Source organism: Liolophura sinensis, chromosome 4 (genome assembly GCF_032854445.1).
Source record: "Liolophura sinensis isolate JHLJ2023 chromosome 4, CUHK_Ljap_v2, whole genome shotgun sequence".
Taxonomy (NCBI): domain Eukaryota; kingdom Metazoa; phylum Mollusca; class Polyplacophora; order Chitonida; family Chitonidae; genus Liolophura; species Liolophura sinensis.
The window spans coordinates 19,903,553-19,920,925 of record NC_088298.1 but is presented as its reverse complement, the minus strand read 5'-3'; the positions used below and the strand labels follow the sequence as shown (position 1 = coordinate 19,920,925).

The following is a 17,373-nucleotide window of genomic DNA, read 5'->3' as shown; positions in this document are numbered from 1 at the left end:
ACACCATAAGTTGTTTCAGCAAAAGTGAGGAATATAAATTTGGTTTGGTTTGCAGTAGCTGCTATAAATGTTGTTCAGTAGTGACTTAAATTGTGCTTACTTTGTGTAACCCTGGATCAAATTAATTCAAAAACCATCCAAATCCATGCTTAAGCTTGGGAATTTTCTCAGTTTGTATGTTTATTTATTTTTTTATGTTTTTTTTTTTTTTTTTTTTTTTTTCACAGTCAGCTTAAAGAGATTGAGGATAAAATCCTAGAAGTCTTATCCTCCTCTGAGGGGAACATCCTCGAGGATGAAACAGCCATCAAAGTCCTCTCCAGCTCCAAGGTTCTGGCCAATGAAATCTCAGAGAAACAGGTGAGTTTAAATTCCAGCCAATGAAATGGTGTTTTTTGTAAGCCACTGGGAAGTAGATTTATTGATTCAAGTATTCATGTAAACGAAGACTAAATTTTAGTTACACAGTTCAGAAATAATTACTTTATTATTATTTATGTAGGGCTGAAATGTCAAAATTTCCTTCATTTATAAGTGATATTTCACACAGATATCACTTTTGTCATTGCACTTTTTATATTTCAAACTCTAGATGGCCATGACCTCGAAAAAGAGATATTTCGTTTCATGGCTTTCTAATCGGCAAACTTCAGTTCATCATCCATGTACCTGATACCAATGCAAATCAAGCAATCCTAGAAGCAAATATTTATAGATTAATGTTTAATTAAGACATGTTTAATAGTTAACTCTTTGTCCTGGTTTCCTCACACCCCAATGCTGTCCATCATCATATAAAGAATATATCTTTGAGTGTGGTGTAAAAAAGCAGTTAAAAACAAAATATAAATCCATGGTATGTCATGTTTGTTTGCAGGCTATTGCCGAGGAGACAGAGAAGAAGATTGATACAGCTCGCATGGGTTACACGCCTATCGCTATTCACAGCACCATTCTCTTCTTCTCCATCGCTGATCTGGCTAACATAGAGCCCATGTATCAGTATTCCCTTACCTGGTTTATTAACCTGTTCATACTGTCCATCGAAAATGCCGAGAAATCTGACGTCCTGGAGACAAGACTGGAGAACCTGCATGTCCATTTTACATACTCCCTCTACTGTAACATTTGCCGATCCCTGTTTGAAAAGGATAAGGTGAGTTATCTACCTCTGGCTCGTGTTTACAGAATCCTTCCAGATTTGTTTCAGAAAAGTTGGAAGAGCTTCCAGAAACAGTCAAGCTCAAATTGAGTAGATATTTTTTTTAACAAAAAGGGGACAAAAGATCATTAGTTATCTCCCCTAGGCGAATCTGTTAGAGAATTTGACAAACACTGATAACATTTGAGGTACTTTTATTTTTATACAGTCTTCACCATCTTCGTTTCCATTTTTTTTTACTCAGAGGTGAGCATTGTGTCCTTTTTTCTTAACACTCATTTTGAAGTGCAAACTGAATCAGCTGTGGGTGTTCCTCTTGCCATTTGTGAGAATAATCAGTTCAAAAGGTGCTCCAGGAACTCATTCAAGATTTTTCACTTGGTTTAAGTTGAGCACTTCATTGTGTGAAGCTTGATTTTACTTTTCTCCACTATTTAAAGAGTGTTTACTTTTTTATTTTTCGAGAATTTTTTTGTGTTTTCTTTGGACTTAAGACGAATTCCCTAAAAAACAAAATCCTAGTTTACTGGCTAATTTACAGCAGTGTTTGTTTTTGACCCATTGTTCTCCGCTTTACTACATGTCTCTTCAAACATAGCCTGCTGGATTATCTCCCCCTTGTGCACACTATCTCACTATCTGTTTCAGCTGCTCTTCTCCTTCCTGCTATGTGTAAACATCCTCAAACATAACAAAGAAGTGGATGACGAAGAATGGCGATTCCTCCTGACAGGAGGCATTGGCCTTGACAACCCCCATAGCAACCCGACAACGTGGTTGCCGTCCAAAGCTTGGGATGAGATCTGCCGATTGGATGAATACGCTCGCTTCGCAGGCATTCGTAAAACATTCATCTCGTACAAAGACCAATGGAAAGTCATCTATGATAGCACTGTGAGCATAGACGATTGTGTTATATTTGTTTGTTTTGTTATTTAATTTGTACTACAGTTTCATCCATGAATAAGTTTGCCTCATTCAGAGAGCTTTCATAATCTTGGAAGGGGGTTTTCTCTCAGTGTAATACCCCGCTGTAAAAACATAAGCTTAAGAACCAAAAGTAATATCTTTTGGCATTTGTTTATCTTTAGAAATGCACTTTTTGGGGGGCAAATTTTTGTGTCATTCACTGTAAATTACACATTTCAACACAGTAGTAAGTATGACTCTGATTTTATGGTTGATGCAAAAGAGTGAACAATTTTGTAAACATAAACTTAAAAGGATCAGCTAAAGTTTACCTCATAATTTACATCAAGTGTAAAATCCATTTCTCAAGCAGAATGTGAGTGTAACACATAAATAAATAGTTGATTTAGTATTTACTTATTTTGGCTTATTCTGATAGATGTGTTGATTTAAAAAGTTTTGAGGTTTGTTTGGAAGGAGGATGATATCATACTGGACAAATGTAAGTTTCAGCCCCCAAAAGTAATACTTTATGACATTTATTTGCTTCAAAATATGTCCAGCTTTACGGGAGTGTTCGGGTCAAATATAGAAATTAATACTGGTATTTGAATCATGGAGATAATTAATGCTTTGTCTGTAGGAACCAAACAAGGAGCAGTACCCAGGGGAATGGCAACAACGTCTTGGTCTCTTCCAGAGAATGTTGGTGCTACGGTGTCTTCGTCCAGATAAGGTGAGGAAACCACATTGACGTTGTCACGTACAACGAATACAAAATTTTTTATGAAAACACACAATACGTACAGCATACCACAAACCATTGATGTCGTCCCTCATTGACTTCGTTAGATTGGAAAGTTAAGTCTAAAACCAGATCTGATAGATTGCAAAAACTAGCTAGTAGTTCAAGTTTCCAAACCAGTGTCCATGTGATTGAAAATTTCATGGGTAGCCAAACTAGTTAGGGGTGCAGCTTTTTAAAATAAAGTCTACAATTAAGACTTCTCATCCAGATTATCCAGTCTGACTGCCATCCAAACCTCTTCCTTCTCTCCCATCCAGGTGATTCCAGCCATCCAGGAGTTTGTGATTGAGAAGATAGGACGTAAGTTTGTGGAGCCGCCCCCATTTGACCTGCCCAAGTCATTCGCTGACAGTAACTGCTGCTCCCCACTACTGTTTGTCCTCTCCCCAGGGGCTGATCCCATGGCTGCCCTACTTAAGTTTGCCGATGACCAGGTGAGTGTCTTGGATGATTACGATAGTTTATAGAAATACACATGCATTCATAAAGTTGAAAAACTGTAATTGAAATTCTTGGCCTCAGTTCGTGGTCTAGTTGTTAGCGTGCTAGCGCAGCACAATGACTCAGGATCCCGTAACCAGTGCGATCACTGTGAGTTCAACTGCCGCTCATGCTGACTTCTTCACTGGCTGGATGAAGAAAGGTCTGTCGGCAACATGCAGATGGTCAAGGATTTCTCCCAGGTTCTGCCCAGTTTTCATCCCTCCATAACACTGGCTGTCATCATATAAGTCACCAAATAAAATGTCTTTTACTGATTTGGAATAGGGGGGAGGGATCTGGGGTATGTGTAATTATTCACATGTTTGCAAGGTGTTCATTCAGATATATTCTGAAGGCATTACTCTGTGTTAACTGATAAAATTGTACGTTTTGTGAAGCCCAGAAATGGGCCAATCCAACCAATGTAGTTTTGTCTCCAAAATCAAAATAAAAAAGGTCCACAAATTGCACTGAGGGATTAGGGTACCTCTTTAATGAATGCCCAGTATAATTTTTTTTTTGCAACTGTGTTGTTTCCGTTCAGGGTTTTGGAGGAGCCAAGTTTGACTCACTGTCTCTCGGTCAAGGTCAGGGCCCTATTGCCATGAAGATGATAGAGAAAGGTGTGAAGGAAGGCACCTGGGTCATGCTACAGAACTGTCACCTGGCCACGTCCTGGATGTCCACTCTGGAGAAAGTCTGCGAGGTGAGTCATGGGTTTGCGCAGCTCTGTGATTTATGAAGAGCCCGGCTGAGGGAAGATGGCAACTGCGCCTGCCATCTTTGTTTTCCAGTTGTTTAACTCTGTCCAGAGAATAATTTGAGAACACATTGACAAATTGCCTTTAATTTTATAGTGGTATAACATCAATGAGAAGACAGCTGGGATTAGTTTCCAGCTATGTCTCTCTTGGAGTTGTATCCTCATCTGGTGTATCCATTGCATATGCCCAAAACACATTGACAGGACCATTTGTTTACATGTTTAAAGCACAACTTTTAATTATAGAAAAATACAACACAATCATCCCCTTGTGTTCACTCGGATATTAAAACTTTCAGTTTCTGACTAAAAACGTTTGCATTTCACATTGAAAGTAGTGCTAAATGTGATCATGTTTTCTTGTCTCTGTAACCCACGCAGGAGCTGAACCCGGACCAAGTACACCCAGACTTCCGACTGTGGCTGACCAGTTACCCATCCACGACCTTCCCAGTCTCTGTTCTGCAGAACGGAGTCAAGATGACCAATGAACCGCCCAAAGGACTTCGCTTCAACATCTTGAAGTCATACCTGAGTGACCCTATTTCTGACCCAGAGTTCTTCGAGGGAGTGAAACAAAAGGTGTGGTATTATGCTCTGCATAACAATACTCCCTTTTTTTAACAGAAACCTATTGAAAACGAGTCACATCACTTTAAAATTTTGCCCCTAAAAGTTATGCCCCTAAAAGTTATGCCCCTTTTTGAGACGTATTGATTTTTCTTATCAATGCTTTATTTCAAGAACTGCTGAACTAGTTTCAAATAGGATGATCGTGTGTATATCGATCGTCAGCACCAAGCCTGACATTTTCTGTTTCACTGTGTCATAACTCTTGCCAGGGCAGAGTCTGACTGATGGTGAATATGACATGAATTTTATGCACCAAGATATAATCATAAAGAACTTGAGGCATCACCACTTTAACATAAAAGGTTTCACAAGCTCTTGACCCTCTTACCGGGTTCTTTGTCTAAAACATTTTCTCTCTTTTCTCCTCAGGGACCCTTCAAGAAGCTCCTGTTTGGTTTGTGTTTCTTCCATGGAATGGTTCAGGAAAGGAGAAAGTTTGGACCACTTGGATGGAACATTCCCTATGAGTTTAATGACACAGATCTTAGAATCAGCGTCCGTCAGTTGGCCATGTTCCTCAACCAGTACGATGTAGGTTTCAGCCAAATTCTAATATGCAGAGTTGTGTCCCTTTATTTGACTATAGTAATCTTCATAGTGAACTGCTGTAGTATCACTAAGCAATGTATGTAGAAAAAAGTGATGTCCTACAGTTTTCCTGCAGTCACATGGCATTATGGCAATACTTCACTGTATTTATGACGAAGTTTCGCCCGAGAAAAAATTATTTTTTTGAAAAAATCTTTCCATGAGTAATAAAAGCAAGTATAAGCTAATTTGAGATCAAATACAGTAACTCTTCCTAGCATAATGTCCAATACGAAGCTGATCTTTTTGGGGTTTTTTGTTGTTGCTGTTTTTCTATTTTTAAGTCCGTGTTGTTTTATTTGTCGTAGAATATCCATTGTGATTCTGATGGGGTTTTTTTTTTCTTGTTTTTTCTTTGGTTTATAATTCCACGTTATTTTCTTTGTCACAGGACGTCCAGTACGATGCTCTGCGTTACTTGACAGGAGAGTGTAACTACGGTGGACGTGTCACAGACGATCGTGACAGACGCACCCTCCTCACCATCCTCAATAAGTTCTACTGCAGTTCTGTAGTCGAAGATGAAGACTACATGTTTGACGACAGTGGGCTGTATTACTCACCCAAAGAAGGCGATGTGAGTTTGCTCTTTATGTGGTCTCATACTTGACTTTGTTATGCTCAAGAGGAAAATGCTAGCTAACACCTGATATGTTGACATTACTTAAGACATGTTGACATCATATTGATGGTCCATTTTACAGAGCCTTCACGATGTGATGTAGGCACATTACCATGGTGATGTATATCTTCATAATACATGTATGTCACGACAAACCTCGTGCCTGCAGGTGCGGCCCATACCACCCCATCCACCCCACCCCCCTCACATCCAGACATTTGATAATGAAACTTTCAGATTTATATTCTCAGTCTCACTGGATACGCTCTTTATTTAGATAAATAAACAATCAAATCATTGAATCCTTGGGTTTCTCTTAGCACTGGTTCATGATGTATCTCTTTTCAGTATGAGAGTTACCTGGAGTACATCAAACAACTTCCCATGAACCCGTCCCCGGAGATCTTCGGCATGCACGCCAACGCTGATATCACCAAGGATCAGGCTGAAACCACGCTTCTATTCGACAACATCCTTCTTACACAGGTCAGTCTTGTTGGCAGGTTGTCACTGATAGAAAAGGCTAATTGTTTAGTGGGCAGAGAAGGCAAATTGTCATTGACAGAAAGGCAAATTGTTACTGGAGAGGAAAGACAAATTGTCACCAGACAGAAAAGGCAAATTGTCACTGACAGAAAAGGCAAATTGTTTACTGGACAGAAATGGCAAATTGTTAACTGGTCAGAAATGGCAAATTGTCACTGGACAGAAATGGCAAATTGTTTACTGGTCAGAAATGGCAAATTGTTTACTGGTCAGAAAATTACTGGACAGGAAAGACAAATTGTCACTGACAGGAAAGACAAATTGTCACTAGGCAGAAAAGGCAAATTGTCACTGATAGGAAAGGCAAATTGTTTGTTGGACAGAAATAGCAGATTGTCACTAGGCAAAAATGGCAAATTGTCACTGACAGAAGAGGCAAATTCTCACTTGACAGAAAATGCAAATTGTCACAGATAGAAAAGGCAAAGTTTCACTTGACAGGAAAAAAAATCAAGAAAAATATACTGCGCATTGAAAATCTACTGGAGTATTTCGAACACTGCAAAAAGAGAAAAACATCAGATAATAACTGACTGAGACAACAACTTAAGCAAAACCTACAGATAAAAATGATCACCCTTCCTCATAGGAAGAGATGTATGTATTGCTTGAATTTTGTAACATGTGAAGAAAACTAAAACAGGAAACATTTTCTTCACAAGGTACTGAAATACTAAAAACAGACCCCCATTATGACTTCAAAACAAAAAGTTCTTAGCACAGTAGCAATTTCAGTTGTTTGTATCTGTTGTTGTCGTTGAAAAATAGTTGTAAACAGCGTTTTATATTAGTGCCTGCATGCTTAATACAAATACATATATGTAGATAAAAAAACAGAGTGAGTGTCAGTGCACACTGTGTATAAATAGCGCCTGGTTGAGATAAATCAAAAAACACCTTGCACATGAGGCCTACATATGCATCCATGACTGCCATTATAACTTGAAAGACTTTGTTTTCTTCACCATGCTTTAATGTAGTAAAGGTGTGCTTTGTTTTGTGTGTATTTAATTATGGTTCAGGTTTGAAGTGACAAGCTTTGTACAGTCTTTAACAATACTCATGACATCAGAGGTTTTTTCAGAAAGTGTTGTTACATTTATCTCATCGTGGATAAGATGATCTTCACTGCACATAAAACTGCTTCTTGAAGGCACAGAAAGTCACCTATAATTTCAGGGAATTTTTCACCACACCTTGTATACCATGCTCTCTGGCCGTAAGTGGGAAGGTCTGTCAGCAACCTGCAGATGATCATGGGTTTCCCCCTGTTCTCTGCACAGTTTCTTCCCACCATAATGCTGGCCGCCGTCATATAAGTAAAATATTCTTGAGTACGGTGTAAAACACCAATCAAATAAATAAATAAATAAATTGTATACCATGTTTGACCTAAAATTTTGTCCTTGATAACCCAGTTCCTCAGCCTTTATCGCATATGAAAGAGCAATTTTCAGAGCACAGAATTCATGCACATTTGTAATTTGATTTTGGAGACCTAACTACATTGGTTTCAGGGTTTCACAGAAAGTGTCATTTTATCAATCTGCACAGGTTAACACCTTCAGAATATGGTTGAATAAAACACCTTGCAAACATGTGAAAAGGGTTGAAGAATTACAGTAAAGTTACTCTTGTTGCCAGATTCTGAGATGTATTTTGGTCTTAGATGGGTGTGTAAAGGTTCGCTTGTAGATAGGGTGAAATTTACATTTCTGCACCAATTCATTGCCTTAAAGGAAAAGACTTCTAAAAATCAAAGAAAGCATTACTAAATAGACCTTTTAAAACCATGCCTAAATATACATTTGTTTATTTTTTTGTTTGTTTTTTGACTTTTGTGAAAAGAGTTATAGGTGTTTAAACATTTGAATTCTAAGGTAGGCTTTATGGACCATACTATCAGAGTTTATTGATTCTGATGTCAGAGGAAATTTGTCCAGCTCTAATCACAACACTGAATGTTGGAATAACTCATTTCAGATAGGTGTAAAAGATTACTGCAAGGATTCTCTCAAAAATTCTTTTCATGTGGTGAACACCAGGAAAATAAGGTGATGTGACGTCAGAGTTCCTAGATACTGTCAATATGGCTCATAAAGCTCACCATAGCATTCCAGTATTTGGATGCCTTTCAACACTCTTCAATAAAATCTAGAAAATAAATGAAAGTATTTTTACGCTTAGTTTTCAGTTGTCTGTATGATGAACATTAGTTCTTACTCTAGCTTTCTTCTACCGTAAAAAATGCATTATTTTGGGGGGCATTTTTAGGGCAAGTACACTCATTTCCTTCTCTGATGCTACAGTTTCTAATGCAGGGAGATTATTTTATTTATTTATTTATTTATTTGATTGGTGTTTTATGCTGCACTCAAGAATATTTGACTTATACGACGGCATCCAGCATAATGGTGGAAAGGAAACAAGGCAGAGTCCAGTGGAAACCCACGACCATCCGCAGGTTGCTGGCAGACCTCCCCCTGTACGACAGCAAGGAGATTAAGAATTTTATGAAATTATATTTGACTAAAAGAAAACTTTGTCAGGAGCAGTTCAGTTGTGTGCAGTGCAAATCAAAGAGGAGATGTGATAAATACTTTCTTAAACTGACAGACACACCGATGCATGATCACAGTGGGTTGTTCACCTTGTTGATGTTGTTGTTGCTGTTATTTACACTTGATATCGCTGATATATGCACAGTCATGTTGTGCTGTGAATTCACAAGCTATCTTCAAGCAATTCATTGGTGATAAATAATTTGTACAATTAAACACTTAATTACTGATGTATACAAATTTATGTGTAAATTATTGGTACGTGATTACCCTGGTTGAAACGCTTTGCTATTTACACACAAATTTGTACATTTTGAAAAAAGTTTAAGTACAAATCATTTTACTGCTTAAAATTCATGTGTGTTTTCTACGCATGAATTTTGAAAGTGTATCTACATGTGTTTTGTTAACCCCTTTTTCTTTATGCTAAAATGTTTATTTTTGTGTCAATATGTTTGTCTCCGCTTTGATGGAACAGAAACGGGTAAGCTGTCTCCCCAAAAGAATGTGAAAACGGTTCTGTTTTAGTTTCTGTTTAGAACCTTTACCGTTATACACATTTATAGACCCATTCTGCAGTTCCCTGCCATTTCTTTTAGTTCCTGCTTGGAATAGTTGGTGTTACCCATTTTGCTGGCTTAGAACCCCTGTTAGACTATTAACTTTTCCTGCTTTATACCTTCTGGCTCTATGCTGTTACATTGCACCTTAGCTTTAATGCTGTTTTGTTTTGTCCTGCTCATAGCCCTTTGTGTATGTCATTTCTCAATGTATTAGAACCCCGCCTGGAACCTCTGCTCTTGTACAGTTTCCCAGTTGGTTTAATCATTCTTTTCTTTCTCTCCTTGCCACCCAAGATGGCACCACAGGTAAACACATCCATGTACTACTTTGATCATGTAATAAGCAGCAAATGTTACACACTATAGTTGGCCGTCCAAATCAAACACATTATATAATTTCTTAATATCTTTGGACTAGAATAGCTGTTGTAATTTGTATACACTCAGTCTCTGCCTTATATGCTTGGGTATGTATATGTATTTCTTGTGTAATTTATATAGTTCACGGAAAATTATTATAGTGATATTCTTTTGCTGAATAGTTTGGCAATTTTGGCATAATTAACCTGTCTCACCTGTCTTGTTCTAACCATCTTCCCCTCTCAGTTAGCATTTGTGGAACCCCTGCTGTCTGCATGTGTTCACAAATCTCTTAATCTAGAGTTTACCAGTTTTGCTCAGAACCTTTGTAACCCCTTCAGGAATTTCCCAACTTGTTAGGACTTTTTATTCGTAAAGCTTTTGTTAATGGGACCTTTTATTCACAGAACCTCTCAATCATAAATCATAAAGGTTCTTGTTGGTGGTTATCCTGACTTCTAATTTAAACCTTTGCTTTGGTGAAAACAGTCCATAGCAATATCCTTGGAACAGTAGGGTGAGGCTTGAATGTGTGGGTGTCAGGGGGAGGGTGGGGGGGAGCAGTGTACATCTGGGTTAGAACTTCACCATTAACCCCTGTCTTCGCTTTTGTGATACACATGTTTCTTTGTATCTTGGTTATACTTGGTTATTCTTACCTCACGTTTGTTGGTCATTTTTGATGTAAACCTTCCATCAAAGTAAACTGAAGAAAATGTTGATGTTGATATGAGGGATACAAGTATTTGGTCATGTGTCTGTCTTCTGTACGAAGTCTCTGTGATTGTAATCTTGGTACATGTTTAGATTCAGTACATGTTTAGATTCAGTACATGAAATCCCTTATATATATATTGTATTTAATGTTTTTACTCACATGCATGAATACTAATTAAGTTTTTCAAATAATCTGACATGAAATGATTTCAATAATATCTGTTGATCAAAGTCAGTTGTTATTTACTATAGATGTGTGATAAGTCTCTAACCATAGACATACTAATCATGAATCCTGATACATGTATATAGGAGAATAGGAGCCTCTGTCCTATGCTTTTGCTGTGAGTTCAAGTTCGACTCATGCTGGCTTCCTCTCAAGTGGTACATGGTAAGGTCTGGCAGCAACTTGTGGATGGTTATGAATTTCCCCGCAGGTTCTGCACAGTTTCCTCCCAACACAATGCTGATTGTCATTGTAAAAGTCGAATTGTTTTGAATACGGTGAATACGATAAAACACAATCAAATAAATACATGGCACTATTTTGGGTAAATCTACTTCTTGAAAGATTTTTCATGTTAAACCTCTCTGAAAACCCCACGTGAAACATTATGCTAAGAAGTTGTGTGTTGTCTTGCCATCCGAAATTGTTGGCAAACATTTTTTCAGCCACCCGTCCCCAAAAAATGAAAGCCCAATACTGAATTGTTTTAAATATGTACCTTTGAATTTGTTTAGGCAAAGGCCAAAAAAGGAGGGGGTAAGTCCACTGATGACGTCGTAGATGAGGTAGCTGCAGACATCCTCACCAAACTGCCTCCAAACTTTGACACGGATGCTGTGATGAGGAAATACCCAACATCATACAAACAGAGCATGAATACTGTGCTCATGCAAGAAATGGTCCGATTTAATCGACTTCTGATCATCATTCGAGCCAGCCTTATCAACATCCGAAAAGCCATCAAAGTAAGAGCCAAAGCCAAAATAGTTTTACTTTTAGTATTAGAGGGTCTTAATAGTGATAGCAAGCATTGACCAAGCATAAATTTGTTTGTTTGTTACTTGATCGCTTCTCAAAACAGGATAATGAAAGTGAAAGTAAGATTTGCTTGTCCTCAAGAGAGGATAATGAAAGTGAATGTAAGATTCAATTGTTTGTCCTCGAGGATAATGAGAGAGAGTAAGATTTGCTTGTCCTTAAAGAGAATAGTGGAAGTGAAAGTAAGATTTGTTTGTCCTCAAGACAAGATAATGAAAGTGAAAGTAAGATAGATTTGCTGTGGTTGTTCTCCTGCAGGGTCTGGTGGTTATGTCTGGTGAGCTAGAGGAAGTGGTCCTGAGCATCCTGAAGGGTAAAATCCCAGGGATGTGGATGGCGAAGTCTTACCCATCCCTTAAACCCCTAGGCAGCTACGTCAATGACTTCCTTGCAAGGCTCAAATTCCTTCAGGTGAGATCTCAGTTAATTTGTCCATTTGATTTGGGGTTTAACACCCTGTTAAGCCATCTGATCAACCCCATTATGTTTTTTTATCCCACGCTAATATGCAAGAAGAAAGGGCTGAATATTAATTTTTCTCTGTCATGCGTTGGTTTCAGTATAATAACCCCCACCAAATATTGACTGATTTCAATAAAATTTTTCTGTGCAGATTAATTTTGTGTAAACTCAGATCAAGTTAAAAAAAACACACTGGTTCATGCTTAAGTTTTGCTTATTTAACCATTTGATTTGTTTTGATTGGTAAGTGGTTATTGTACCTTGATTTAATTTCTGTCCACTCTGCTTTGAAAACTAGCTTGCTTTATGCTTAAGTTTTATATATTTAGTGTGGAATGTATAAAATTGGCTGAATTTCCGATTAATGTCATGGTGCTCATTTTTAAGCAGAGGAACGGCAGCTGCGTACCAAGAAGCGAAATAATCAGGGTCTTCAGCCGGTATCTGACAGACCTCCTGACTTAAGGTTGTAACCTCAAGGACCTTGATTTAACTTCTGATTTCTTGTTTTTCCTGCAGGATTGGTACGACAACGGACCCCCTGCAGTCTTCTGGATCTCCGGGTTCTACTTTACCCAAGCTTTCCTGACAGGCGCTCAGCAGAATTACGCCAGGAAGTACACCATCCCTATTGACCTGCTGGGCTTCGATTACGAAGTGCTGGAAGACAAGACCTTCGACACGCCACCTGAAGATGGTAAGTGCTGACGGAGAGTGTGTCCTACCTTGACCTTGATCACCAGAGACAGAAATAATTGCATTTCACATACTTTCCACATTTTACCTGCTGTAATTCTTCAACCGTTTCTCGTGTTTGCAAGTTGTTTATTCTGAAGGCATTATTCTGTGTTGACTGATAAAAATACACATTTTTTATAATGCTCTGATATTGGCCAATTGAACCAATGTAAATTAAATACGTACATAAAGTGCACTGAAAGTTGCTTTTGCATTTGCTTGAAGGTTGAGGAATTAGGGATTATTTGATCTTCTCCTATACTCCAAAAACCAAGTACTTTTCCAAAACCAAATTCTACCATCTTTTTCCACATTTAAATCCCGCCATTTTCTTCCACACCCAAATTCAGCCATCTTTTTCCACACCAAAAGTTTTGCCACTCTGAAGTTTTTATTTGTATTATCAATCATCAGAATGGTTCGTGTACACCTTTTTTTTATTTTTACATTTTCAGCCCAATTATTAATTATTAATATCATAAAACCCTACTTCATGTACAAGAAAACAAATTCTTGCTTATCCTTTAACCAAAATTTTAAATTTTATTGAAGTAAATAAAATGATTCAATTCATTTATAATAATGACATTGTTAACACTTGAACTATATAATTTGATGAAAGTTGTTCGGTAAATGTTCAAATTGTGACATGTTTGTTACCCATCAGGTATCTACGTATACGGCCTGTTCATGGAAGGGGCTCGCTGGGACAGGAAGAACAAGAAGATCGGAGAGTCGCTGCCCAAAGTTCTCTTTGACACCATGCCACCGGTATGTTAGATTGTCAAATATCAAGAAATCTGTTGAAGTGTTTGCCCCGACTATACCCTAAATCCCCAACGAATTTACCCAGTACAGCATGACCACCCCTCCTTTATGAGGGCATAAAACTAAAATGAAATATAGTGTAATTCTTCAACCTTTTCGCATGTGTGCAAGGTGTTTGTTCAAGCATATTGTTCAACCTTTTTGCACATGTGCAAGGTGTTTGTTCAAGCATATTGTGAAGGCATTATATTCTGTGTTGACTGATAAAATTATACTTTCTGTGAAGCCCTGATATTGGCCCATCCAAACAGTAGTTATGCAGGTTTCGTCACAAAGCGTGCATAAATTACACTAAAAGTTGCTCTTTAATATGCGAAAAGATTGAGGAATTAGTGTGTAAAGAAATAAGATGAGTTTGTCTGTCAACCAGTCTTTGATTAATTTCTCTTCACAGATTTGGATGAAGCCTCTCAAGCGTGATGACATTCCCAACCGCCCCAGCTACGTGGCTCCAGTCTACAAAACCAGCGAAAGACGAGGTACACTCTCCACAACTGGTCATTCCACGAACTTTGTCATCCCCATGGTTATCCCGTCAGATCAGCCTCAGGAGCACTGGATTGGCAGAGGTGTTGCTCTCCTCTGTCAGCTGGATAACTAGAGAGCTCACCAACAAAGGGAAGATAACTGTGTACTTGCATTGTATTTAATTTACAACATTGGTGAGGAAGGAAGTTGTATTTTATAATATGCAACATTGATTACTTTTTGTCACAATGTTGTGAAAGAACTAAAATACATGCAATACTTTTTGCATCTCATGTTGGGGTAACATGAAGTATTTTACGTCACATTTTGGTAACATGAAATACTTGACATTGCACATTCTGGTAAGATGTATTTTTCAATGCCACTGTATTTATTGTATTTTAGATGCCCCATTCAGGCACAGTGATGTATGATAATATGTTTTGTATATATACTTATATATGTATGTTTATATATATCCGTATGTTAATAATCCCAGATGTTATTTAGTGCTTGCATTGTCTTTTATGCGTGTAGATAAACTATATGTTAATGACTAGAAAAAACTGTGATATCAACATTGATCATTATTTGTAGAAATTATTTTTGACTTCACCAAAAAAAAAAAAAAAATATGTTAATCTTATTTCTATGGAATGTTTTGTTTCATTACTGAAAGTATTAAATTATTATTATGATAATGTAGTCAAAGTCCGTCCAAGGCAGAGGCGATGTTTTTTGTTTGTTTTCTGTTTGCCTTGTCTAGACCTGTAATATTTATGTGTTTATACGGTAAACACATTGCAGAACTGTTTCTTTCTTTCTGTATTACAGACATGTTTGTTATTGTGTTATTGGATGCTACATTCCTGTATACGATTCCTCGTGAATTTTGTGAGTTATTTATTAAAAATTAAACACGAAATCAGTGTGGGGTACTAAGTAATTTGTGCCAAGATTTGAAGTCCAAGTTTGCAAGGAAAACGGGTTTGGTAACAGAATAAGTTACAAAGTGGGCCAAAAATGAGAATGATTTTCTGCCTGTGATATATCATTACGTAACATTTTCTATGTTTTGTCAGTTCCAAACTTTAATGAACGTTACCAAGTGTTAACAAAGTTATGCTAATTATAATCTATGTATGCATTACCAAACTTTGTTAAAGCGTATCCCCATAAATACATTATATCATGTAAGTATACTTTTCCCTGTTTAACGGCACTGCTGAGTTTTTCTTTGCTGTCGTCAGGAATTTTTGCAGCGGTTCTATATCAAACTTTAATCACATATTTGATGTCATATAGAATAGTTTACATTTGTTGTTTGAAGTTGCAGAATAGGCATGTATAGGCCTATCTCTTCTTGCATGTTAATTTTCAACATGTCTGACAGTATTGTAGGTTTTCATTCGCCGTTTGATCAAAAATTTTTGACATTTTAATACAGACTTGTTAGAGTAATACTTTTATGGGATGAATGCATCTTTGTAATTCCCACGAATACTTAGTGTGAAGTATTGTATCATACCCAATAAGCCTGTACAGTTATTTTCGTAAATAAATCCCGCCCAAGCAAAAACCTTGTAGTTTTTCTGACTTCCACATTTACCCCTGGAGTTTTACTCATTTGATTGATGTTTAATGCTATACTCAAGGATTTTCCTCTCAGATAATGGTCTGTCCTTACTAAGGGTTGATGAAGCAGCAGCTGGGTACTTCATTAACCCCCTGACTTTAAGGTGCAATTGAACAAAGATCCGCATTCTAGCCTGAAGACTCACTATTGTTACCTCAGATTTTACAACTGACATGTCAGAGCTAACACTTTAACTATCTCAGCCACACTTTTATCATTTGAGCATCTTTAACCATGAGGGCCAAGTTTCTCGAAAGTGTGCTAGCTAACATTGGTGTTTTAAATTTTTAGCAAAACTCAGCAGCCCATGCAGTTCTCCAAAGAGAAAGTATAACAGCAGCAGTTTTACTTCATATATAATACACTGGTACACGTTTTTTTTTACACTAAGTACAGAATTGAAGACTCGGCTTAAACTTAAATCTAGTGCTAAACCAGTTTTGAACAATCAGGCCCTGAGCTAGCACTTTACTCATCTGAGCTAGCACTTTATTCATCTGAGCTAGCACTATACTCAACTAGGATTTTAGCTTAGCTAGCACTATAGTCATCTCAACTAGGATTTTAATGGAGGTAGCGCTTTACTCATCTCAACTAAGATTTTAATGGAGCTAGCGCTTTTCTCATCTCCACTAAGATTTTACCCGAGCTGGCGCTTTACTCATCAGAGCTAGCACTTCAACCATCCGAGCTAGCACTTCAACCATCCGAGCTAGCACTTCACTCATCTGAGCTAAAACTTTAATCATCTGAGCTGACACCTCACTCATCTGAGCTGACACCTCACTCATCTGAGCTAACACTTTAGTCATCTGAGCTAACACTTTAACCATCTGAGCTAAGACTTTATTCAAATCAGTCATTCAAATCATCTGTACCAATAAGGGCACAATAGATATTGAAATTTACAATTTGGTAAATGACCTAAAATTTCGTCCTTAAAAGTACATTTTTAGAGGCAGATAAAGATAATATGACTTCTGGTGCTGAAAGTCACGTATTTCCTGTTGCATATCCAACCTTCCACAGAAACTTCAAAATATCTTTCTCAGACTAATAGAACTCTTAGAATCAGACAAAATATGTAACTTTGTCATGGGAGAAATTATAGGTCACTTACCCTAATATGTCCACCTTCGTGTTTCAAGTAGAGCTATTAGCTCAGAATCATCCATTCCTCTCCCCAGCCTCTATGAAGTAGAGCCTTCTTCAACATGAATATTTATTTATTAATTTGATTGGTTTTTTTACGTCATACTCAAAAATATTTCACTTATATGACGACAGCCAGCCTTGTGATGGGAGGAAACCAGGCACAGCCAGGGCGAAACCCACGACCATCCACAGGTTGCTGACAGACCTTCCCACATACAGCCAGAGAGCAAGCTATCATGAGCTGGACTTGAACTCGCAACAAACACTTTATCCATTTGTTGGGAGACTCCTGGGTCATTGCGCTGGCATGCTAACCCCCTCGGCCA

At 37.7% G+C, this 17,373-nt stretch overlaps 1 protein-coding gene across 1 annotated transcript in view; it reads left to right on the top strand.

The window, feature by feature from the left end:
• LOC135464797 (dynein axonemal heavy chain 7-like) overlaps nucleotides 1-15,470 on the top strand; it is a 55,682-nt gene extending 40,212 nt beyond the window's left edge. The window contains exons 57-71 of the mRNA XM_064742353.1: nucleotides 228-360; nucleotides 878-1,156; nucleotides 1,811-2,056; nucleotides 2,715-2,807; nucleotides 3,137-3,313; nucleotides 3,907-4,068; nucleotides 4,507-4,707; nucleotides 5,128-5,289; nucleotides 5,738-5,923; nucleotides 6,317-6,454; nucleotides 11,457-11,687; nucleotides 12,019-12,171; nucleotides 12,742-12,919; nucleotides 13,628-13,731; nucleotides 14,183-15,470. Coding sequence (XP_064598423.1) covers nucleotides 228-360; nucleotides 878-1,156; nucleotides 1,811-2,056; nucleotides 2,715-2,807; nucleotides 3,137-3,313; nucleotides 3,907-4,068; nucleotides 4,507-4,707; nucleotides 5,128-5,289; nucleotides 5,738-5,923; nucleotides 6,317-6,454; nucleotides 11,457-11,687; nucleotides 12,019-12,171; nucleotides 12,742-12,919; nucleotides 13,628-13,731; nucleotides 14,183-14,389 — 2,650 coding nt within the window. The 3' untranslated portion in view covers nucleotides 14,390-15,470. The remainder of the gene's footprint in view (nucleotides 1-227; nucleotides 361-877; nucleotides 1,157-1,810; nucleotides 2,057-2,714; nucleotides 2,808-3,136; nucleotides 3,314-3,906; nucleotides 4,069-4,506; nucleotides 4,708-5,127; nucleotides 5,290-5,737; nucleotides 5,924-6,316; nucleotides 6,455-11,456; nucleotides 11,688-12,018; nucleotides 12,172-12,741; nucleotides 12,920-13,627; nucleotides 13,732-14,182) is intronic.
• The last annotated feature ends 1,903 nt before the right edge of the window (nucleotides 15,471-17,373 follow it).